Source organism: Ctenocephalides felis, unplaced genomic scaffold (genome assembly GCF_003426905.1).
Source record: "Ctenocephalides felis isolate EL2017-DRISC unplaced genomic scaffold, ASM342690v1 CF-g0.4_SCAFFOLD_01170, whole genome shotgun sequence".
NCBI classification, from domain to species: Eukaryota; Metazoa; Arthropoda; class Insecta; order Siphonaptera; family Pulicidae; genus Ctenocephalides; species Ctenocephalides felis.
In genome coordinates this window covers 81,517,153-81,543,947 of record NW_020537324.1, presented here as the reverse complement: position 1 = coordinate 81,543,947, position 26,795 = coordinate 81,517,153, and the positions used below count along the sequence as shown (strand labels likewise).

At 27.7% G+C, this 26,795-nt stretch overlaps 2 protein-coding genes across 2 annotated transcripts in view; one reads left to right on the top strand and one right to left on the bottom strand.

Annotated features, from left to right (window-relative positions):
- Positions 1–2,179: 2,179 nt before the first annotated feature.
- On the bottom strand, positions 2,180–5,061 carry LOC113367770 (dnaJ homolog subfamily C member 11-like). The gene is made up of 3 exons (XM_026609349.1): positions 4,846–5,061; positions 4,090–4,261; positions 2,180–2,385 (listed from the first exon to the last, which is right to left on the bottom strand). The coding sequence occupies exons 1-3, from the start codon at positions 4,912–4,914 to the stop codon at positions 2,180–2,182; spliced, it is 447 nt and encodes a 148-aa protein (XP_026465134.1). The 5' UTR covers positions 4,915–5,061.
- Positions 5,062–10,470: 5,409 nt separating this feature from the next.
- LOC113367769 (fatty acyl-CoA reductase 1-like) overlaps positions 10,471–26,795 on the top strand; it is an 18,350-nt gene continuing 2,025 nt past the window's right edge. The window contains exons 1-12 of the mRNA XM_026609348.1: positions 10,471–10,531; positions 10,905–11,035; positions 11,144–11,298; positions 13,060–13,299; positions 13,364–13,473; positions 13,925–14,008; positions 15,887–15,995; positions 17,297–17,471; positions 19,014–19,084; positions 19,154–19,279; positions 19,865–19,993; positions 20,083–20,154. Of these exons, the coding sequence (XP_026465133.1) occupies positions 10,471–10,531; positions 10,905–11,035; positions 11,144–11,298; positions 13,060–13,299; positions 13,364–13,473; positions 13,925–14,008; positions 15,887–15,995; positions 17,297–17,471; positions 19,014–19,084; positions 19,154–19,279; positions 19,865–19,993; positions 20,083–20,154 (1,463 nt within the window). The remainder of the gene's footprint in view (positions 10,532–10,904; positions 11,036–11,143; positions 11,299–13,059; positions 13,300–13,363; positions 13,474–13,924; positions 14,009–15,886; positions 15,996–17,296; positions 17,472–19,013; positions 19,085–19,153; positions 19,280–19,864; positions 19,994–20,082; positions 20,155–26,795) is intronic.

The following is a 26,795-nucleotide window of genomic DNA, read 5'->3' as shown; positions in this document are numbered from 1 at the left end:
GCAAAAGATTAAATTAATTGTTGGGCATTATTGACGAAGAAATTGCGAGCTGATTTAGTTGAATTGGAACTTGTTAAAAAATATAAACAAATTATAAAATGAGGGGTTCAGTGCTCAGAAAATGATTTGTTTATTCCGAAAATTGAATTGTAATTTTTGCTTTTGTTACAAATATTTCGCATCTGTTGAACTTTGAATGTTGAAGACATGCGTGGAACAAATATGAAAAATGGAAGCAAAATTTACTTTGGAACAAAAATCTTAAGGCTTGTTTTATACCTAGTGGTGTCAATACTCTAAATTTAATAATTATTAACTATACATAAATCACACATATCAAATATAATAAGTTTTTTTTTCAATATTGTTCAAGAAATGTGTAATTTCTTTGCATTTTTTTACTGATTTTTGAACAATACTTCTAAAATACGTTAAAAATTTAACTTTAAAACAACAAGCTGATACTCTGGATATGACGGCTCTTACGATATCAATAAGGAGAAGTTTACGACGCAATTTTGGATATTGTAAATGATGAAAAATTAAATTAAATTAAAATTTAAAAAATCCAACATGAAATACGAGTGTTATGTTTGAAAATTAAATTCTTGTTTTTTTAACTTCCCGTTGGGTAAGTTATTGTAATGGGCCGAAAATCGGAATTGAAAATTTTCACATTTCTCGACGTTTTGAAGGTTTCTGAACATTATGGCATACCTCAGAAAAAATGGATGTGTGTGTGTGTATGTATGTATGTATGGATACAAATTTTCGCCCACATTTTCGGGCGTACGGATCAACCGATTTGAATGGTTTAAAAAACATTCGATTCCTATTGATAAGGAGATGCGCTGATTAGTTTTTGGTAGAGGCAGGTCCAGCAGGTACGGAGATAACGAGTGAAGAGTGCAAAAAATAGAAATCGAGTTTTTGAGAGAACGGAGCATCCGATTTAAATGATCTAAAAAACATTCAAATAGTAATGATTGGGGAAAGGGTTATTAGTTTTTCGCAAAGGCAGGCCCAGCCATTTCGGAGATACAGAGCTAAATGTACAAAAAATGGCAGTTTTTGAGAGAACTAAGCGTCCGATTCAATTGATTCAAAGAACTTTCTGCTTGTCTTAACAAATAATTGATTTTGGAAAAAAAAATTTTGTTTCATTTTTTTTTTTTTTTTTTTAAAATTTTTGTATATCGAAAATAATTCAGAATTTATTTTTAATTCTGACTATAGTTCTAATATACTTTAAACAAATAATTTGAACTTTGTAATTCAGTTTATATAATTCTTATAAATATTAGACAATGTTACAATATTTATAATAATCTATTTGAAAACATTCAATATTCCTCGAACATTTCGTTACGGTACGGAAAGTTCCAGCAATTTGCCTTAAGGCGCGATGCCACCCACCCCACTAGTTAAATATTAATATTGCACATACGTTAAAAATAATTGAAAATTTCAAAATACTTTATAATCAACCCCCGAATCGCCTCGATTTTCTAAATAAATTTAAAATCAGTATATTTTATACGCTTTTAGATTATATCTAATTTTTTGTGCATTAAATCCAGAATAAATAAAAATTAATCAATTTATTTCACTTAATATTTTTGTTGAATTAAAGTTATAGAATTTAAGAAATGCATTTCAGAAATAGTATTTATTATTTTGAGATCAAGATTTTTATATCAAAATAATAAATATTATTTCTGAAATGCATTTCTTAAATTTTATAACTTTAATCTAACAAAAATATTAATTCTTTTACTATGATAGTCGAACTTACATCCTTAACCAATTTACGACATATTGAATATTACTAAAATGTAAAATTCTGACAGGGATTGTTTTATTTATTGATATCGATAATAATAAATAAATTTAACATCAATATATTTTATACCATTCTAGATTATATCTAATTTTTTTGTACTAAATCCAGAATAATTAAAATTAATTTATAAAAATATGTCAATATTTATATAATTTTAATGATAAATTGTTAAAACGATGAAAATTAGTAGGAGGGGGGGGGGCGCTAAAAAAAAGTTGCATGCGGGCGCTAAGGACCCCAGGACCGGCCCTGTATATATATATATATATATATATATATATATATATATTAATATATATTAAAATATTCTATTCATGCTGAATATTTACTCATTACTCACTCCAGCTCATATTCGTCTACATAAGTTGTGAACAACTCAGTAGCGTTAACATTTAGGGTAACATTTCCTCGAGGGTTTGTACGTTGCTGTAACCTCCTTTCAGCCCTTTCCCGTGCCAGCCTTTCGTACTCTTCGCGAATTTCTGCCGGAGTCCTTGTTCGACTTACGATTTCCCATCCGTCTGTTTGTAAACCTTTTATACCTGGAAAAGATAAAAATAAATGAATTAGTGGTGTACGGAATCGTGCCTTAAGGTAAATTGCTGGAACTTACAGTACTATGATTTGAAATTTTTTAAAGCTTTAAAATTTTGAAAACATTAGATTTTTTTGAAGTTTTTGAATGTTTTTGAACATTTTTTATTTTTTGAGAATTTTGAAAAAAATTCGACTTTTTTGAAGAATATTAGATTTTTTAGACAATCTTGAATTTTTTTCAACTTTTATTTTTTGAAATTGAAATTTTGAAAAAAAAATTCGACTTTTTTTGAAAATTTTGAAGACATTTTTGAAATCATAAATCATGAATTTTTGAAGAAAAAAACGACTTTTTTAAATATTGTGAGAAATACTGAATAATTTTGAGGATTCTGAATTTTGTGGAACACTTTGTATTTTTAAAAAATTTTGAAAAAATCGCAAAAATCGACATTTTTGATAAATTGTAAATTTTTTGGCTTTTTCTTATCATTTATTTTAATAAAAATCAACATTTTTGATAAATTGTAATTTTTTTTTTGAAAATCTTGAAATTTTTAAAATATTTCTGTATTGAAAATTTTGAAAAAATTCGACTTCTTTGAAAAATTATGAATTTTTGACAAAGAAACAACTTTTTTGAAAATTTTGAATTCTTTTGAAGATTCTGAATTTTTTATTTTTTGAAAATTTTTGAAAAATGGACTTTTTGGATAAATCGTGAAATTTTGAAGAAAAAACGACATTTTTGAAAATTTTGAATTATTTTGAAGAATCTGTGTTTTTTAAAACCTCTTGTATTTTTTTGAAATTTTTGAAAAAATTGCAAAAATTCCAATTGAAAAAAAACTACTTTTTGGAAACTAAATTTTTTGGAAGATTCTGAAATTTTTGGAACATTTTGTATTTCTTGAAAATTTTGAAAAAATGGCAAAATTCCAAATAAAAAAAATCTAATTTTTTAAATTAATCAAACTTTTACAAATTCTGAAAAACTTCAAATTTTTGTAAAAAATCGACTTTTTTGAAAGTACAGCACATATTTTTTTTTATATCATGAAGTTCAAGCAACAAAGCAAAATTCCACTTACAACTAGTTTAAATTGTGTTTTATAAAAAAATCAACTTTTTGCGAATTGTGAAAACCTTTTTTTGAAGAAAATCGACATTTTTGAAAAATTGTATGTATTATTTTTAGGTTTATATTTTTTTATATCAGGAAGTTCATGCAACTTTAAATTGTAATTCATAATTTTTTTGGAAAAATCATGCAATATTTATGTTTTCATTTATTTATTATAAACCTATCAAGTATTTCACCATTTCACAATTCTGATTTCTTTATCTTTGCTAAAACTTGTCTACACACTTTAGTACATTTGTTTTAAAGGAGGACCTTTCAAAGTTAAATTTAAACGTTATTAAGTTCATAGTTTAACAAAAAGTCTTAATTCTAGAAAATTTGGAACAATTCTGTTAATATTTCAGACTATGTACCTATAAACTATAGACCATACCTAGAAATATTATTCACGGTTGCAATTCCAAAGTTTAGACAAACAAAATTAATACCACAATAACCAAAAAATGCTAGGTTCTACTTAGAAGCTCATAACTAAATGGAATAATTATTTTTTTAAGTTTTTCTTGACGTTGAGTTCTGGGACACCTTGTATATATACTAATAATACAATATATATTTTTCTTACCTAAAGAATCATATATAGCTCGTTTATGAGGATTCGACAGCACTTCATAAGCCTGTTTCGTCCTGTTGAACATAATTTCAGCCTTTTCTTTTTGAACTGCATCTTGATGTTTGTCCGGATGGAATAGTCGACTGAAATTTCTGTATGCACTGTTTATTTCCTCTGGGGTAGCCTGGGTAAAAAAAAATATATTCAGACTTATATAAGGAGTAAAAATGTGGACACAGTATATATATATATATATTCTATAATATATATATACATATATATATACATATATGTATATATATATATATATATATATTTATATATGTATATATATATAAATATTTATTTGGTTACATATAAGTTAACCGAAGACTACATCGACAGTTACAAACCTCATTATCAATATCAAATTTTAAATAAAAAATAAGTAGACTTGCTGGTTAAATTTTAATAACATTTTTGCAACATATATATTATAATTTTAATTAAATGCAAAAGAATAATGTGTGTCACAACAATGTTTTCTGCACCTGTCTACAAATTTCACTATGAAAAAAAGTGAGGTTATGTGCATGAAAATATCGATTCATAAACTAAAATCCACATCCACACACATAATTTGAACAAAAATAAAACCAAAATTTAATCACTATTCATATAAATAAAATATAAATTATATTTTATTATATTTTCTTTGAATTTTAAATCAAATTACCAAAACCTCATGCAGAAAAGATTGTGCAACAGTCCACTAAATTTTCTACTTACTGTCTTGGGTATATTTAGAAACGAGTAATAATTTTCTTCAAAGGAATTATCATCAGCATCTTCATCCATTGTATATAGTTTTATTTAAACTAATTTAATAAATTTTCATCTATTTCTAATTAATTTTATGTACAACATAACCTATACATTATATTTTAGCAATCACTCAAGTGCATGTAGACGTCAAATGAGAACTGTCATTCATGCATTTTGGAAATAATTAAAAAATAAATTTATTAATAATATATGATGGTAAATTGTTGTACAAAATATACTATGCATAATAAAGAACTATATAAAAATTAATATAAAGTTTATTTTATCATTTTATTAGTCCAAAAAAAATGATGTAATTTTGACACTTGTCAAGTTGACTTTCATGACCGTTATAATTTGAATTTGAATTTGGATACTGATTTGAAAATTAAAATAGATAAAGCGATATGATTTATAATGAACAACAGTTATTTTTATATTAAGTATACTATTTTTTATGTTTTTGTATATATTTTGCATTTGTGTCTTGAATATTCTACGTTTATTAATATTTTTCAGACTATTATTAAAACAATCATAATAAAATACAAAATGGTGAAAGTATAATTATAAGATATTATATTAGATTGATCCTTAATATGGACATTTTCAAATTTCTTTGATCCCAAGGGCTCAAATGCTTCCAAATTAATTTAAAAAAATTCTCCATAAGTTTTAGCTCTTAATATTAACATTTAGATAGTCCACAATTTAATTAAAAGTTTTGTATATCCATTATTAAGTAAATTCTTGCGCCAACTGTGATAGCATTTGTAAACTGAAAAATTATGACACTTAAAAATATTTATAAACCACTTAACCTCTAATTAAATCCATGTTGGCTGTTTCATATATTTATTCTTATATTATTATATATATTTATTCATCATTATTTCATTTATATATATTTATTCATTATGACATCAAAAATAATTTTTAAGCAAAATCTTTATTTAATTGATGATGTAGACACTCAAATTATCAGTAATAAATTGCCATCAAAATTACAAGTCTGCTATCACAGATGGCGCAAGAATTTACTTAATAATAATTATACGAAACTTTTAATTGAATCGCGGACTATCTGAATGTTGATATTAAGAGCTAAAATTTTTAGAGGGTTTTATTTATTAATTTGGAAGCATTTGAGCCCTTGGGAGCAAAGAAATTCGAAAATGTCCATATCAAGGACCACCCTAATATATATATGTATATATAATTATAAAAGCCAAAAGAAAAATAAATAAAAACAATTTATAATAACTTGATAATCAATTCTTCAAATTGTAATTTATGCCATTAACTTTTGATTTATGCAATAATATATGCTTAATATATATTTTTTCCAATTTCGCTTTATAGATTTTTTAATACATTTATTTAAAATAATTATTTAAATAAAATAACATGTACTTTATTTTCATCAAATTAATTATTCTTATATATTATATTAGGTTGAAAAATTCGGTAAGTCTAACAATCAATAAAAGAACTTTGCAAAATATTCAAAACACATTTGTTTCATTTATTTTTATAAAAATATTATGGCTTTAAATTTTAAATTAAGTATTCACATTTTAAATTATGTAATAAATTTGAAAATTCGTTGAATTCTAGATAGTTTATAACTATTTCAAGTAGATTATAAATAGGTTCAAAATTGAATCTTATTAGATCCCAACCAGACCCTAAAGAGATTCTAACAAGATTTTTAGCAGATTTATACCAAATTTCCATTACATTCTTATCAAAATCATTTTGGCGGAATTTTTATTAGATACTAGTTTCCCACAAAATTCTTAACACATTCTCATAAGGTTCATACCAGATTTCAATAGAACCCTTACTTATAAGTTTTTTTTACCAGAATCTTACTAGATTTGTGTCGAATTCATATTAGATTCTAGCCAGGATGTTATTAAATTCGCATTAGATTTTTACCAGCTAGTTGGTTCCATTATATTTCCTTCAGATTTTCACCAGAAATTTATAAGATCCGTACTGGATTCTAAATCGATTCTGTAAATTTCTTGTTAAATTAGATTCTTGTCAGATTCTCATAAAAATTATATTAATATTGTCCATTCTTTATTTTTTCCTAGTAATAGTAATATTGTTCAATTAAGTAATATATATATATATATATATATATATATATATATATAATTTTAATATTCTGTAATTTGAATATAATGAATTATCAATAATAATATTAATTATTCTGGTTATTTAATTATATATAAACCTTTTAATTACCAGAATCTGATTAGATTTTTAACACAACCATATCAGATTTTTAGAAGAATATAAATTCTTACCAGAAACTTCATTCTTACCAGAATTTTGATTTTTACCAGAATATTACACTTGCCCACCAAAATATGATTTCTTATTAGATTCTTATTTAATTCTTACTAGATTCAAATTCTTATTCTGATTAAGTGCTTCTCACCAAAATCTTATTGAATTCTTGCCAGAAATTTGTTAGATTCATACTCAATTCATACAATTCTCGTAGAATAAGTTATTGCAATGGGCTGAAAATAGAAAATGAAAATTTTTGCATATCTTTACGTTTCAGAGGTTTCTGAACATTTAGCATACCTAAAAAAAAATGAATGAGTGTGTGTGTGTGTGTATGTGTGGATACAAATTTTGTCGACGTTTTCGGGCGCACGATCAATCGACTTGATTGGTTCAAAAAACATTCTATTCTTATTGATAGGGAGGTGTGATGATTAGTTTTAGGCAAAGGCAGGTCCAGCCGTTACAGAGATACGGAGCAAAGAGTACAGAAAATTTAAATCGAGTTTTTGAGAGAACGGAGTATATTTGAATGATCTAAAAATCATTCAGTTCATAATAATTGGGAGAAGTGGTGATTAGTTTTGGCAAAGGCAGGTCCAGCCGTTTTGGAGATACGGAGCTAAATGTGCAAAAAATGGCAGTTTTTGAGTGAACTAAGCGTCCGATTTGGATTATTCAAAAAACTTTCGGCTTGTTTTGATAAAAAAAAAATTATTTTTCATTTTTTCCTAAGTTTATTACCTTCTAATACATTTCTGAACAAAACTCATAAAACAGTACAATTTGCATTACAATGCATCCAATATATGTAAATCCGTAAATTTATTTATTCATTCTGTAAGCTATTAATGTTGTTTTTGTTCTGAATACAACTTGTATTAAGTTTATTAAATTCTAGGCCATAGATATTTAATTAATTCGATAGTTCAAAATACCAATTACAAATTCAAATTTTTTGCAGACAAAATGAGGAATTACAAGTCTAACATCAGAAATTTGAAATTCAATATGTTGAATGCACTTTTGTAATAAATAAATGGTAATTATTCCTTTTAGTTACGTAGTTTAAGATATATATTACACAAAATTATAACAGACAATGTTATAGAATTTTGAAAGTAGTAAACAAAATAATATAATAAGTACAATGTTTGTATCTTTTTAATATAACTATTTATCCAGACTTGTAAGTAATTCATATAATATATTTCTGCACCAATGTATCGAAACTAAAAAATATATTTTTATTAATTTGAATTTTTACCAAAAACTTGTTTATAAAATAAGTTGGATTACACAAAAACTTTAGTTTTAGTATTTCACCCTCAGTGTATGTGTTAACAACAACAAATATTAATTAAAATTTTCTTTATTAATTATTTTTTTAAATTTTTATTCAAAATTTATTACATTTTCCACTTTGCACGTGTACCGGTACAAATTCGATTAAATAATAATTAAATGAAGTTCTGTAAAAAACTGTTAGCATAATTATATTGTTGTAAGTAAAATTTTCCAAAAAATTTTGACAAACATCATTTGAATACAAAAACTTTTATTATTATCTTACTTTTTCAAAAACAATGAATGCGCTTTTTATGTAAAGTGGCGGGAAAATTTGAGAATGATTTAATTAAATGAATTAGAGCATTGTAGAACATTTTTAAATTAAAGTAATAATAAAAAAATATTATAAATTTATAATTGTTTTATAAATGAAAAAAATTTGATTAATTATGAAAGTTTGTAGATAAAATTGTTTACAACAAAATTGCTAACAAATTAATATTTTGCAAGAGTTATCCATAACCGCGATTTAAAATCTTGTAATTTAAATAAATTATAACTAAATATGTCTATAATAACAACAAATACTAAAACTGATGACTTTGTTTTAGTGACAAAAAATATTTACGATTTTTTGAAAAAAGTACTCCATATACCACAAGTGTTAAATTTGTACTATGTTTATATTCAAAAAAATCTACAGGTCGCACTGTTTGTACTATAACCTTGTAATTTAAATATATTATAACTAAATATGTATATTTTGACAACAAATACTAAAATCGATGACTTTGTTTCAGTGACAAAAAATATTTACGATTTTTTGAACAAAGTATTTCATATACCACAAGCCGTATATGATGTACTATGTTTTTATTCAAATAATTCTACAGGTCGCACCGTTTGTACTACAACCTTGTAATTTACATATATTATAACTAAATATGGGTATAATAACAACAAATACTAAAATTAATGACTTTGTTACAGAAACAAAAATTACTTACGGTTTTTTAAACAAAGTACTCCAAATACCACGAGCCGCATATGATGTACTATGTTTTTATTCAAAAAATTCTACAGGCCGCACCGTTTGTACTACAACCTTGTAATTTACATATATTATAACTAAATATGGGTATAATAACAACAAATACTAAAATTAATGACTTTGTTACAGAAACAAAAATTACTTACGGTTTTTTAAACAAAGTACTCCAAATACCACGAGCCGCATATGATGTACTATGTTTTTATTCAAAAAATTCTACAGGCCGCACCGTTTGTACTACAACCTTGTAATTTAAATATATTATAACTAAACATGTCTATAATAACAACAAATCCTAAAATTGATGACTTTGTTCCGGTGACAAAAAATATTTACGATTTTTTGCACAAAGTACTTCAAATTCTCCAAGACACAAATGATGTAAAATGTTTTTATTCAAAAAATTCTACAGGTCGCACCGTTTGTACTACAACCTTATAATTTAACTAAAACATACTTTATTAATTCTATTTTAAATACAAATACTAAAATCGATGGCATTCTGTTTGCATCAAAAGATATCGTCAATGAATTGAATAAAGTACATCAAAATTTTGTACAAACACATGCGCTTTACCTTTACTTCATTTGTAGTTGTTCGCGCTGTCCATAGAGTGCGCCACTAACTGTAGCACGTAAATTTACCCTCGGGTTTAAATTCTAGATAAGTTTTCTATAAGTATCTAATATACAAAAGATAAACCTGGTTAACTAGAATAAATCATTATTTTTTTTAGTTTTTTTTATTTCCCTAGGCCCGTTCCCCGGCCACCTCTGTTTCTCTTCCGATCAAAGTTGTTTTTGTAGTATGAGTCGATTTCGAAACGTTTGCATTTTTTTATAAATTCTACGGAAAAGATCACAATCAGTTTAAAGTTTAAAGTTATCGAAAGCAGTGACCCCGTTCTTCCTACAAAAACCCAAAAAAAATCTTAAAAATAAAAATGAATTTAACAATACCGGAATTTTATAAGGACAAAGTTGTATTTATAACCGGAGGAAGCGGTAAGTAATAAATTAAATATTATATTATTCGAATATTTTTAATAAATCAAATTTCTAGTAATTAATGTACGGTATATATATATTTATGTAAATTTGTAAAAAGAAAACTTTGGAGTACTTTGTCCAGAAAATCACAAATATGTTTTGACACCAGAAAAATTACAATAATTTTCACATTTGTTTTTAAAATGAATACATTTACTAATAATATTTATAAAAAATGAAAGTTCTAGTACAGATCGTCTTCAAGTGCGAATTGAAAAGAACATCATCCCTAAAAATATATTTTATGCTCGACAAAAAACGTCGGAAAAAAGTGCCTTAATTTACGATAATTGCAATAATTGTTCTAATCACATTTTTATATTTTTAGGATTTTTGGGCAAAGCTTTGATAGAAAAACTTTTAAGATGTTGTCCAGATTTGAAGACAATGTACCTTTTAGTAAGGGAAAGAAAAGGCATGAAGCCCCAGGAAAGGGTCAAACAAATCCTGAACAACGGGGTAAAAATCTTAACTTCCAACATTTAAAAAAAATCCAAAATTCTAATTAATTATTTTATAATAAAAATATTTGAAAATTAGAATAAACTCTATATTATTTTTTTGTAGATTTTCGATGTAATAAGACAAAACAACCCAGAAGCCTTAAATAAAGTAGTCGCAGTTTCAGGAGACGTGAGCGCCCTACAATTAGGCTTAAACGAAGACGATAAAAAATTAATTTTGACCTCTAATATAGTATATCATGTTGCTGCAAGTGTCAGGTAAATAGAAAAAAAAATTAAAACTGGTGGTGTATGGCATCGTGCCTTAAGGCAAATTGCTGGAACTTACCGTACCGTAATAAAATATTCGAGAAATTTTGAACGTTTTCAAATATATTATTACAAATACTGTAACTTTCATTATTTTTGCTATCTTGTTTGTTATATCTGAGCAAATGAAATGTAAATCATACATAAATCAATTTTGCTCCAGAACATTAACAATCGTCAGTTCATTTCGAATTCAAATTAAAAAAAAATAGTTGCCTAATTTACACAAAATTGAAAAATTGCTCCCGTATAGTCACAGTCTAAATGCATTTGCAAATAATTCTGTGCGACATTTTCACTTATACTGTGCCTAGCTTGGCGGCATTTTCACATTTTTCAATAGTTTTCACAAAAGTGGAAAAGTGAAAGTCTAAACGCACTTGGGTAAACATTTGTACCAGAGTGGCGCTTAGACTGTGCTTAGCCTGGGTCATTTTTTGAATTTTTAATCCAAAATTACAAAAATATTTTTTGAAAAAAAAAAATAGAAACAACAATTTTTTCCGAAAGCAATTATTTTGTTCAAACAAGAATAAAGTTCTTTGAATCAATTAAATCGGACGCTTAGTTCTCTCAAAATATGCCATTTTTTTAACACTTAGCTCTGTATCTCCGAAACCGCTGGGCCTACCTTTGCCAAAAACTAATAACCACTTCTCAATAAACATTTGTACCAGAGTGGCGCTTAGGCTGTGCTTAGCCTGGGTAATTTTTTGAATTTTTAATCTATAATTACAAAAATATTTTTGGAAAAAAAAATTAAAAACAAATTTTTTTTTTCCAAAAGCAATTGTTTTGCTGAAACAATTGCAGAAAGCAGAAAATTCTTTGAATCATTTAAATCGGACGCTTAGTTCTTTCAAAAACTGTCATTTTTTAACATTTAGCTCTATATCTCCGAAACCGCTGGGCCTACCTTTGCCAAAAACTAGTAGTGAATGTTTTTTGTATCATGCAAATCGGATGATCCGTTATCTCAAAAACTCGATTTCTATATTCTGCACTCCTTGCTCCATATCTCCGCAACGGCTAGACCTGCCTTTGCCAAAAACTAATCAGCACATCTCCCTATCAATGGGAATTAAATGTTTTTTGAACCATTCAAATCGGTTGATCCGTGCGCCCGAAAATGCGGACATACAAAACACTTTAAAAAATATATTATCATTTAAATCGGTCGCTTAGTTCTCTCAAAAACTGCAATTTTTTGCACATTTAGTTTTGTATCTTCGAAATGGCAGGACCTGTCTTTGTCAAAAACTAATAGCCACTTTTCCCCGTCATTACAAACTGAATGTTTTTTGGATCATACAAATCGGATTATCCATTCTCTCAAAAACTAGATTTTCATTTTCTGCACTCTTTGCTCCATATCTCCGTAACGGCTAGACCTGCCTTTGCCAAAAACTAATCAGCACATCTCCCTATCAATAGGAATCGAATGTTTTTTAAACCATTCAAATCGGTTGATCCGTGCGATCGAAAACGTGGACGAAAAAATGCGGACATACAAAACACACACACACATCCATTTCTTCTGAGGTATGCCCCTTAAAAATGTTCAGAAACCTTCAAAACGTCGAGCAATGCAAAAATTTTCATTTTCGATTTTCGGCCTATTACTATGACTACCCTACGGGAAGTTAATAAAAAAAAACTTAATTCATTTATCATTTACACAAGTTCTCCAACTTTTGTAATTTTCCTCAGATTCGATGACCACATAAAAAAGGCAACCCTGATGAACACTCGAGGAACCAGAGAAATCCTAGAACTGATGCTCCTGATGCCAAATTTGGTGGTAGGTGTTCACGTATCTACCACATATTGCAACACCGATAAACCAGTCATCGAGGAAAAAATGTACAGAGACCACGGAGATTGGAGGGAAGCCATCAGGGTTGCGGAAGAGTTCGAAGATGATTATCAAGTGTCGTGTTTAACAGAAAAGTATGATAAAAATTGATCATAATTTGTTCATTGGAAGGGTAAATAATGTATGTGTTGGTTTTAGGTGTCTTGGAGGTTTGAAGAATACTTATGTCTACACAAAACATTTGGCAGAAAATGTTGTGGAAGACTACAGTGATAGACTGCCTTTGGTTTTGTTCAGACCTGGTGTAGGTAAGAAAAATACTTAAAATACTAGTTAATATAAAATGATGTAAGTGGCAATATGAAACTAGGTTCAAGGACATATACAGTGTATATCCTAAAGGCGCGTGCTATTTTTCCTTGATATATTTTAATAATTCGATAACTTTTTGTATGACTATAATATTTTAAGATTTTCTTTCAGACATTAAATTCTATCTCTATTATAACCGGCAATTGTATAAATTGTTGGCACATAATATTGTTGGCAATTGGCAAAAAGCTACTGAAGCCAACAATATTATATATATTAGGTTGTCAAATATCTCCCTTCCGCTTTTTTGCTCTTTGTTACATACAAAAAGGCGGAAGGGAGATATTTGACAACCTATTATTAACACTTGCCGAATTCCGAGATTTGTATGAATGAAGGCATCCGAGTCGAAAGGGTTGAAATATTAAAATATGTGTATACTTCTAGTTGTTTCGACTTGGAAAGAACCAATCGAAGGCTGGAACGACAATTTGAATGGACCCATGGCTTTATATATTGGAGTAGGAAAAGGTATGAGATATATATAATAAGACTAGTGATGTATGGCATCGTGCCTTAAGGCAAATCTCCCGTACCGTAATAAATAAAATAGATTATTATAAATTCTGTATTATTTCTTAAAATATATAAGTGAGCTATAAAACTTTAACCAGAATTAAAATTGAAATCTGAATTACTTTCGATATGAAAAATTGAAAATAAATTGATTTTTTTCCCCAAAAGCAATTGTTTTGCCAACACAAGCAGACAGTTTTTTGAATTATTCAAATCGGATGCTTATTTCTCTCAAAAACTGCAATTTTTTGCACATTTCTGTTGGAATCAAGTTAGTGTCTAGAAAGAAACTGAAATTCAAAAATATATTTAAAAAAATGCAGTAAGAAGTTTCATGTTTAATGAGTTAAATAAAAAATCTAACTAAATTCTAAGAAGAATCTAGCAAGATATAGTTAGAGTGTAATAAAAATGAAAGAGAACCTAATAAGTTTCTGATAAAATTTAATGGAACCTAATACAAATCTAATTAGACTCTTATTAGGTTCGCACCACTCGTTTGGTAGATTATAACTTCTTCTTATTATATAACAAAATTCTAGTGAGAATTCAATAAGAATCTAGTAGAAATTTAATAAGAATCTTCTAGAGATTTTTAAAAATCTTCTATGAACCTCTTATGAACCCTTTCATGAAATATTTTTAAAATCTTATGAGAAACTAGTATAAAGAAAATCCAGTAAAAATCTGAAAATATTTTGCTATCTAAGAGAAATCTACCATGAATCTTATAAGAATTATGTCAAAGTGTCATAACAATCTAGTTTAAAACTGGTTAGGATACACTAACGTGAATCTGCCAGGAAACTCATAAAAATTCTATCGGAATCTTAGAAGAATCTAGTTGGGATCTAGTAGGAGTCTCAAGTTAGAACCTAATTAGTTAGCATCTGCCTAAAAATAGTTGGAATTTATTTAGAATTTACTTGGCATCTGAATTCAAGATTCAAGCCGGCTTTAACTTATAACCTTTTTACAATTTCATAAATTAATCTTAAAAAAGCTAATGAGCGTAATTCCCAAATGATATATATCAAACGATTTTTCATTTTCAACTTTCGATTTTCACTTTCCAGATGTTTCTTAACATTTTCGCACACCTTAGTTAATTTTTTTTTAATTATAATATTTATTACAATTGTTAAATAATATAACATCTAGTAATAAATCTTATTTAAAATGAACTTGTGTATGTGTGTATGTAGTATGTATGGATACAATTTTTCGTCGACATTTTTGGAAGCACCGAGTCAACCGATTTTATTGATTAAAAAAACATTCGATTCGTTTTGATAAGGAAATGTGCTGATTAGTTTTTGGCAAAGGCAGGTCCAACAGAGCGAAAAAAGCAGAAAATGAAATTTAGGTTTTTGAGAGAACGGAGCATCCGAATTGAAGGATTACAAAAACATTCCACTTGTATTGATCTAATTAATAATTGATTAAATTTTAGCATAGACAGGTTCAGCGATTCGAAAATAAAGTAAAAAAGTGACGAAGCATCTGTCGATAAACAGATATTTTGTAACTAGAATCTTACAGGAACATGTTTTTTTTTTCAAAAAAAAAAAATTCTAGTTTTAAAATAATTTTAAGTTTCAAAAATATCAGTATTTTCTAAAAAAGCAATTTTTTCAATATACAAAGTTTTCAAAAATGTTAAAAAAATTTAAAATTCGCAAAAAATTTAGTTTTTCTTTTTTTAGCTTTTCAACATTTCAAATTACGGTAAGGTAAGTTCCAGCAATTTGCCTTAAGGCACGATGCAATACACCACTAGTTATTTTATTTTATAGTAAACAAATAGAAAATTAAGAGAGCAATATTTTGCAGGAATCCTGAGAACTATATATAGCAAATGGGATTCATATATGGACTACATGCCCGTGGATATGGTCACCAAAGCTTTGGTCATTAGTAGTTGGATAAAAATAGCCAAACCGTAAGTAATAAATCAATTACATCAATTTTAATTCTTTCAGCATATCATAGAGACCGCCACCGACCGTGTCAAAAAAGATATATTTCAAAATATAAAATTTGGACTTGAACGTTTAAAGTACGTGTACTATATCTAGAGAAACTGTTCTTCATAAAACAAACACCGAATTTGAAGCACACTGGCGCCATCTGTGATATGCTTAAAACACTCATACAGAGTAAAGCGCATTTGTTCTACGTTTACCTCCTATGTATATGGCCCAATTTAAAGAGTATATGGCGAAAAACCTAACTAATTGCAACCCAACAAATAGCATATATGAAACAAACATTTATCTGACTATGTTCAGTGAAACTCCCAGCTAATTCATCATTGTAGAAATGTATTTTTTTTGCTGTTTTTCAAAAATTTGTCACCTCGTCCTTTTTTACACCATAGGGACAACCAGGGTGCAAACAGAACCAAAATCTTTGTTTTATTTTAAAGTTATTTTACCAAATAGTAGCTACGTTATTCAACCAATGTAAAATATAAATTTTATGGGTACACGTTTTACACTGCCAACACTGTATATAACCTTGATCTGGTGTTTTGTCAGAAATATCCATCAGCATAGTTGGAACAACTATTTATTCAAATCATCTCTTGCATTTTCTGCAAATTGCATTTTTGAACTAAATTTACTTTTATATCTACTATTTTTTATTGTTTACACTTTTGTCAGGGTAAAGGGTTTAGTTGTTCCTTTTTACCCGATCGAGGTATAAACTTTTATACAGGTTATATAAAACAAACTGTTGAATCTAACCCAAAATTAACAATACATCTTATTAAACATTTGAATTATGTAGACTTAAAAATTATATTAAGGTCTCGTAAACTAAACAATAGTGCTCACGACCAAAAAAATCAACAACGCAAGAAAATACTTTTGTTCTAAAGTTTCAAACTTAGCCGTTTATTTCGTGATATCGACGTCGTAAGAATCAAGGCGTTGGCTGGTGACACATCTTTTACCCTCTACTTTCAAATATTATTTTAAAAAATTCCTAACCTTACTTGTTTTCAACCAAAAAAATCGAAAATGAATTTTTAGCATATCTTTATGTTTCAAAGGTTTCTCAACACTTTGGTATACCTTAGGAAAAATCGATGTGTGTGCGGATACAAATTTTCGTGGACGATTTCGTGAACTTTTTGCCCTCTACTTTAAAATAGTATTGATCAAAACTACCATAATTTACGTTTCTGAAGTAATGATGGTGGATTTTTTTAAAAAGTGTCTGTAATTTTTTTTCTAGTGTTCCGAACGAATTGCTACCAGTTTACAATTGTTCAGTTTCCGGAAAGGCTGACTACAACCAGGTGGACATGTGCAATGTAGGATTTGATGTTTTTTCTAAGAGGCCCTTAAATGATTGTGTTATGCACCCTGTTGCAGATATTGTTTCCAACGAGTTTGAATTCAGGATAAAGGTAAGAAATAGTTATCAGTGGCATTTTGCCAGTTGCATGAACTTCTCCCGATACGTATACATAATTAATAAGAATTGAGATTCAGCTATTTAGGCAAAATTGTTCAACTGTTTATATCGATAATCAAATTTTTGCGTGCACTAAAAAATAATTAATACGATTTTCAAATGTTGTCAAACAAACTTATATTGTCTGTAAATGTATCAAAGACCTCACACTATGTAGACTGCTAGTCGAGCGCGACTTAAGTGCAAAAAGATGTGACGTCACTGAGTGAACGAGCGTTGCCGACAATCGTGGAAACTCCCGATTGATTAAATGCCATATGCATAACCTTATAATATGTAAATAAATTTTAACGTGGTTTCGATTTTATGCACATTTATTTCACAACGGCAATATTCTTAGATCATGAAGTTAAAATAAAATTTTTAATTTTATTTATTAGGCATTTTTTAAAGGTTAGCATAAGATATTTTTTCATGTTATGATTTTTGACTAGATTATTTATTAACGTCTCGTAGAGTAAGTTATTGTAATTGAAAAATTAAAATTAAAAAAAATTGCATATCTTTTGAAGATAACCTCAGAAAAAATAAATGTACCTGTTTGTGTGTTTGTATGTATGGAAACAATTTTTCATTCACGTTTTTGGACGCACGAATCAACCGATTTGAATGATTCAAAAAGCATACGATTCCTATTGATAGGGAGATGTGCTAGTTTTTTGCAAAGGCAGGTCCGGCCGTTTGGGATATACGGAGAAAGGAGTGCCAAAAACGGTGATTCAGTTTTTGATAGAACGCTATTTTAGTACGCTATTTCTATTTCAATCAATTTCTATATCAATATTTAATTACAAAGAAACGGCCCGGCCGATCTTTACCAAATAATCAACGCCATTCCCAATCAATATTTTGGGAAACGTGGACAAAAGAATTCACCCTTTTTTCAAAGAAACGGCTCGGCCAATCGTCGCACAAATCTGAGAAAAAGGTCAACGAAAAATCGATTTTTTTTTTCAAAATTTGGTCTCAAACGCTTCAGAATGACATGAGACTTTGAAAAAACAAACATTTACAAGTCATATTTTCTGGCAAAAACATAAAATTCTCCATCGTCAAGTTATTAAAGCTAAAGTAAAAAATAAGTGATTAAATGAATAACATAAAAACTACTGAAATTAATATAAAACTAGTTGTGTAAGGCATCGTGCATTAAGGCAAATTGCTGGAACTTCCCGTACCCTAAACATTTTTAGATTTATTCCCAGTTTCAATTAAATTTTTAATGTTGATTATTAATAACCTGAAGTCAATATGTTTAAAATCTCCTAAAAAATAATAATATGAAGCAAACTTTACAAATGATCAAAATCAGCTTAAATGACATCGTATCAAAAAGTGTTTATCCGTACATACATACATACACATACACAATACAAATATTTTTATTAAAGAATGTTAAATTGAACAATATAATAACTAAAGATACTAAAAATACAGTTAGTAATTTTAATAAATAATTTTTTTTTTGTTTCAGTTCATACTATTTAATTTTTTACCCGCCTTCTTCTTGGACACCTTGTTGAAATTAACAGGAAGAAAACCAATGTAAGAAATAACACGAATAATTAATAAACATAAGATAATTAAATATTTTATCTAATTATTTTTTAACAGATTGTTAAGAGTAATGAGAAAAATCTACATGGCATTGATGGCCGTCGCCTATTTCTCTATTGAAAAATGGGTTTTCAAAGCTGAGAGAATGTGGGCCTTGAATGAAAAATTACACGAATCAGACAAGTGAGTAAAATTTTTGAATATTAAAAAAATATTAAATAACTTTCTAAAATATGCTATCCACAATGATAGAAGACTCTACAAAATAATTTTTTTGGAAAATTTCAATCCCAAAAAAACATTTATTAAACGACTAGTAATAATATTAAATTCCTGTTACAACCTTTTCAAATGTATATGCCAATCGTTACAAAATTATTACAAAGCAGGAGGGTAGATCCTGCCCTTAATTACTAATATGTTAAGTTTTAACTTAAATATCATTTTATGTTACACTATATTTCTTTCTAAATTTAATTTCTAATTTTTTTTAATTACAATATTTGTTACAACTGTTAAATAATTTAACATCTAGTTACAATGATGAACAATAACATAAATTTAAATAAAAAAGAGTACAAAATGAAGGATAGTATTTTCATTAAAATGATATCCGTAGTATGATGATTTAATATAAAATAAAAGCAAATAATAATAAAAATAAAATTAATAAATAAAATAAATAAAATTTCTGAATAATAAAATAATACTAGAAAAACAATAAAATATAACTAAATAACAAATTCAAAATTTGAACTTATTTTTCAGAAAATATTTTTCGTACAACTTCGATGATTTTGACATGGAAGATTATGTCATGAAGGCTTTGATAGGTCTTAATAAATATGTTATGAAAGAACCCGAAGACATACCAAAGGCCATTAAACAATACAGAAGGTAAAATTTTATAATATATATATACATATATATATATATATATATACACAATTTACCATAAACATTAATATTAATATTATGTTTTTTAGAAATGAATTGGTGTACCACGTATGTTCATACATAATTTATGGAATTTTAATATACTTTATAGCAACAAATAGGTGAGTATCTTTTAAATAGTATGTCAGCCCTATTAGATAAATTCTAATAATAAAAAATCATTAACCATTGAGTTACCATATAAGAAAACGAAATAAGAAGTTTCAGCTCAACAGCTTATAGGACTTAAGGTTCTAATGTTAAAAATTTATAATAAAAAAATCTTTTAAATAAATGCTTACGGTAAAACTTTTATGACATCTTACTTTTATCTCGTTTGATAGATTGATTATATTTTATTTCATTTATTTAATTAATTAGTATAATTCGTTTCATTTTCAGTTACGTAAGTTCTGCCTTCAAAACAGTTTTGAGTACCATTTCTACAACTGTTAAATAGATATTAAGGCTGTGATTAATTATTAATTATAATTAATTATATATTAAATTATATATTTTTTATATTATTATTAAATATGTTTACGATTAATAATTTATTTATTAAAATATATTTATATTTAGCATTTATATATCAACTGCATTTTATATTTAGTTATGTAGATATTAAATTTATCTAAGTTTTAGATTATGAATTTAATGTTCATTAAGTTGTATTATATAATAATAAAAAATATGATATTTAATATTGCTGAAATTTGAGTATTTTGTTCATTAAGTATATGAAACTATTTTCGATATGCAAAAAAATTGTAGAAAATTAAAAAGAAAAATAATTTCAAATGTAGAAAGATTTTTTTTTCTCAAACAACACAACCAGAAAGTTTTTTAAATCATTCAAATCGGATGCTTAGTTCTCTCAAAAACTGTATTTTTTTCTACATTTAGCTCTGTATCTCCAAAATGGCTAAACCTGAGTTTGCCAAAAACTAATCACCACTTCTCCCAATCAATATAAATCGAATGTTTTTTTAATCATTCAAATCGGATACTCTGTTCTCTCATTAACGCGATTTGTGTTTTCTGCACTCTTTGCTCCGTATCTCCGAAACGGCTGGACCTGCCTTTGTCAAAAACTAATCGGCACATCTCCCTATCGATAGGAATAGAATGTTTTTTGAACCATTCAAGTCGGTTGATCCGTGCGTCCGAAATCGTCGACGAAAAATTGTATCCACACATACACACATATCCATTTTATTTAAAAGTATTCCAAAATGTTCAGAAACTTCTGAAACGTGAAGATATGCAAAAAATTTTAATTTTCGATTTTTTGGACGATTACTATAATTTTGGAAAGTTGATATAATTAAAATGAGATCATTTATAATTTAGTCATCAATTATTCTAATTATTATTATCAACCTTGGGCGTTGATTAAATAAATAAATGAATAAATATATAAATTATTAATAATAAATAAAATTTATTATTAATTATAAATAAATTTCTCTACTTTTTCGTAAAAAACGTTTTTATTTTAAATTGTTCTTGATCTATTTTATTAAATATAAAAATAATATTTTGTTAACATATTTAGGTAGTTTTTCCTATTTTCAATAAAGTTATTTTGTGAAAAAAGTGTATTTAAAAAAAATATCAAAAATAAAGTTCAGTTCATAAAGTGGATTGCAATGATTCTCAATATATTAATAAAAGAATGAACAAACATATTTATAATTTAAAAAATCCAAAACTCTTTGAATTATATGACTAACTTTAAACTTTTAATATAAAACCTAAAATCTTATAATTCTATCATTCTAAAGAAAAAAAAACTAAAAAGAATTTAGAAGACTTGCCAAATCTTGATTTATTAAACTAAATTATTTAAGAGTATTTAAGTGTAGTTCTTCTTATATAATTTTTATAAATATTCAAGATTTCAATAACATTAAATCTGATTTATATCTTAATATTAAACCTCACTTCTTCAGTTTTTTATTTTATAGTTTTTGACACTTCAGACTGTCAATTTTTATGCCAAAAAGGCTGTAATTTTCATACAAGATATTATCAACTTTAATTTTGTATTTTCAACACTTTTACTGACACACATCTAGTGCCGAAACGTATAAATACATAAAAAATGGTGTATTGCATGTTTTGATAATATATAATGTGGGTGAATTTTAATGGTATAAGAGTAGTTTAAATTAAAAAAAATTATATTGAACGAAATGTACAAATATCAAATGTCTGAAGTAACGTAATTAATTTCATGTTGTGCCTTAATATTGTTCAGTAAAATTGTGTTGATATATTATATTATTATTGTGTATTAAAACGTGTTGAAAAAAGTATATATCCAAAATTTTCAATCATCTAATTGTGTTCCCACATCACTCAAGTAATTAGATAAATTTTCGTAAATTAGCTGAATGAAGACATACATCGAGTGTCGAACCGTTAAAATAAATTTAAAAAATCTATTTAATAAGCGTTAAATTAACACACACACACATACAAATAAATATATATATATATATTAGGGTGGTCCTTAAAACGGTCAATTTGGAATTTCCTTACTCCCAGGGGCTCAAATGGTTCCAAATAGATAAAAAAAATTCTCTGAAAGTTTTAGCTCTTAATATTAACGTTTAGATAGAGCGCAATTCAATCAAAGTTTTATATGGAAATAGCATGGAAAAATTTTCAAAAAATTAAAAAATATTTTTTAGATGTAATTTAGCGAACAAATGAATTAGTAAAACTCATTCATTTGTCGTTATTCGAAGTTATACCTAAAACATTTTTTTTATTTTCAAATTTTTTTCCATGCTCTTTCCATACGAAGTTTGATTGAATTGCGCTCTATCTAAACGTTAATATTAAGAGCTAAAACTTTCAGAGAATTGTTTTTTATCAATTTGGAATCATTTGAGCCCCTGGGAGCAAGGAAATTCGAAAATGACCATTTAAGGACCACCACCCTAATATATATGATATATATATATATTAGGTTGGGCCGAATCATTATTGTAGTAAAATTAAGCGATATGGGCACCTTTTCATATGAAATATATGTGTTATTTAAATGAATTTTGACTTCAAAACCATATATCGCAAATAACTCTTTAGCCAGCGAAATTTTCAATAAAATACTGTTTTTAATAAGTTAATATATTAATTTAGGCATGTGAATAATTCAAATTGTGACTTATATTTTAATTGATAGTTTGTACGGGGGTTTTTAAATCGGGTTTAGTTTGTTGTTATTTATTTCATCAGAGTGCGCTAGTATTTTTTATTATAATTCTCGAAGTTTCGAAAAGAATATATTAATGTGAAAAACTCGCATTAATCTTCATTCAGTTCTCCAGTTAGACGTGAAGTATCAATGGCGAATTCTTATTTAAATTCAGGCGCAAGTGCCAGTAATTTGAATCATATGCGCTCGCATGATCAAATTACATTTGGGGAAGCAGGAGAATTTACTGGTGTAAATCTTCCGACAAGTATGGAAATTATCAGGTATTATTTTTATTTGGCCGAAGAATCAAAAAACAAAATAAAATGTTTTCATATAAAACATTTACTCCAAATGTGGTAACGAAATTGATTCAGACGTGGGAAAAAATTGATATTCCAATTATGGAGAAACGAAGTATCGCTAGAAAATTGAACCGATTGATTGATAAATATAAAAGTACAAATAAAAGCAAGTCTACCCAAGCATCATTTCAGGAGTTTGTAGAATCCACGAAAGAATTATTTTATATTGGAAAATGCAAATGCGATTTGCGAAGAATACTGTGTTCCTGCGGACTGATCCCAGCACACTTACAAGCGTTTATGATGGATCAACATAATGAGAGGAAATCTACGATACCAGAATATATTATAAAAATTGAAGATAAGTATCAGCATCTACAATAACTAGCGATATACTCCAGGTGAGACATATACTCCTGATGTTGGTTTTGAGTTTAAAAGCAGTTTGAAAAGTTCACAAAATACTTCTCATATAAAACGTGGACCATATAGTCGAAGATACAAAGCTCCAAACTATGCCTTAATATGCGACAGATTTGCAATCTCTGATAGAGTTGGTTCTGCCGTGGTGACAGCAATCCTGAAAGACCTGGACATAAAGGATGATTGGGGCAATCCTGTCATTATGGATAAAAATAAAAGCGTTCGTGAGAGGCAGAAAAATAGGCAAGCTCTACTCAAACGATATGATTCTTCTGAATTAATAGCATTTTCATTCGACGGCCGAAAAAATGATTCTATTACCATGGAAAAAATCGATAAGAAGTTTCACCCACGAATGATTAAAGAAGCGCATTTAGTTATTTTAAAGGAACCGAATTGCCAATTGTTGGGTTACACAAAATTGGAAAATGAAGATTCGGAAAGTAAAGTAATCAAATTGAACGAGTTTTTTCGCCGATAAAGGAATAGCTCTCGATTCTTTGATAGGCATATGTTGCGATGGTGAACCAGCAAATACAGGCGTAAAAAATGGGATTTTACGTCGATTTGAAATTCAGTTAAATAGGCCTCTTCATTGGTTTGTGTGTCTTCTCCACTTTAACGAACTTCCACTTCGGCATTTATTTAACTATTTGGAAAAATCATTGACCACTGGACCACGAACAAAAACCGGAATATTAAGCAAACAAATTGAAACATGCGAAAATATACCGGTGAGTTATAACATATTTACTATTTGTTAATACTTTATGTTCAAATTCAATATAATTTATTTTTTCTTATTCCTTCCAGCCGGTAACAGACTTTGAAACGATCCCACTTGAAAATTTGGCTGATTTAAGTCCTGTTGAATCGACAACTGACTCAAGTTATTTAATAAAAATAGCTAAAGCAGTTGCTTCTGGAGAAGTATCGACAGACTTAGCTAACAAGAAACCGGGGCCAATAGCACATTCCCGATGGCTCACAAAGGCTAGTAGGTTACTTCGGTTATATGTAACTACTAATAAGCCATCCAAAAATTTGAAAATTCTGGCAAACTACGTGATGAAAGTATATATTCCAATGTACTTTAACATTAAATATTACAACTCTGTGGTGTACGGTAGTATATTATTTTATAAATTTATTAGCTGGACGCAATATTTAGACTCGAATTTAAGACAAATTGTGAACAATGTTGCTAAAGAAAACGCGTACTATGCTCACTCGGAAAATATTTTATTAGCAATGTTGTTCGATAATAAAAAGGAAATACGAGATTCAGCTATAAGAAAAATCTTATATTACCGTAATAATGTGGAAGACCTGACGCAATTGAGAGATTACAAAACACCCGAAATAAATTTCGAATGCACCGACTATACTAATATGATAGATATGACGATTATTCAAATATATTCGAACCAGCCTTCACGCTAAATATACCTCATGAACATCTAGTACAATATCTACAAAGCAATGAGTGCCCATGGAGTGACCCTAAAATTCCCGTCCACATTCAGGGAACTGAGAGACATGTTCAATTACTGGCTAACGTATCAAAACGCGTATTAGAGCGAAATCGCGATGGAGTTATGACTGCAACACTACAATCTCGTAAAAAGCATCCTCGACTGGAAAGCAAGCAAGATTTCAGATATTAGTTTTTGTAATTGTATTAGCTAAATGTAAGAAATTTTATTTTAAATAAAAATATAACTTAAAGAAATAAAAATGTGTTATTTAAAACCATGACATGTAATAAATAATATAATAAATATATGTTATTCCTAAAAACCCAAAAACAATATTTTTCTACAAAAGAAGTTGACCTGTTTCGATGCAAGATTCTAGGTTACGCTTTCTCGCGTTTTCACTAGTTTTTATCGATTTTCTCCGAAACGGTAAAAGATACGAAAAAACTTTGTTCGTACGAAAGATGCAGAATAAAATTATGAATAAAATGGTATATGAATGGTTAAGTGTGTTCATATAATTTTCTCGAGATTTTCCGATTTTCCTGAAATTTTACGACGGCAACTCGCCTGTAGGCCACACCGTTCGGAATTCGAAGTTGCGATATATGGGAAAAAAACTAAGAATTTTGAGACTTTCTAACGATATATAATACTTTATATGTTTTCTTTACAGAAATATCGAATCGTGAAGAGTATTGCTCCAACCTAGCCACACTTTGCATTTTGACAAGTTAACATCTACACATATTGCTCTATAACATGAAAACCGTAAAAGATACGAAAAAACTTTGTTCGTACGAAAGATGCAGAATAAAATTACGAATAAAATGATATATAAATGGTTAAGTGTGTTCATATAATTTTTTCGAGATTTTCTAATTTTCTTTGCTAAGAACAAAATTTCAAGTCAGTTATCTCTATGGCAACTTTTCGGACACATCGCGCTTCAAGTCAGTTATCCCTATGGTAACTTTTCGGATACATCGCGCTTCAAGTCAGTTATCCCTATGGTAACTTTTCGGATACATCGCGCTTCAAGTCAGTTATCCCTATGGTAACTTTTCGGATACATCGCGCTTCAAGTCAGTTATCTCTATGGCAACTTTTCGGATGTTTTGCGAAATAATATGTATAAATACTGAATATTTTGTTATAAAAGATTTGAAATATTTGTAGATTGAAAGTTATTACTGTTTAGAGTATGGATACAAAATTAAATGAAATATCAACTTGCACGTATTTTGGTACATTGACAACAACTTTCACGTATTTACTAATTGTCAACTTGCACGTATTTTTACATAATTTTCAACTTGCACGTATTCAAAAAGCCGAGAAATGTTCTT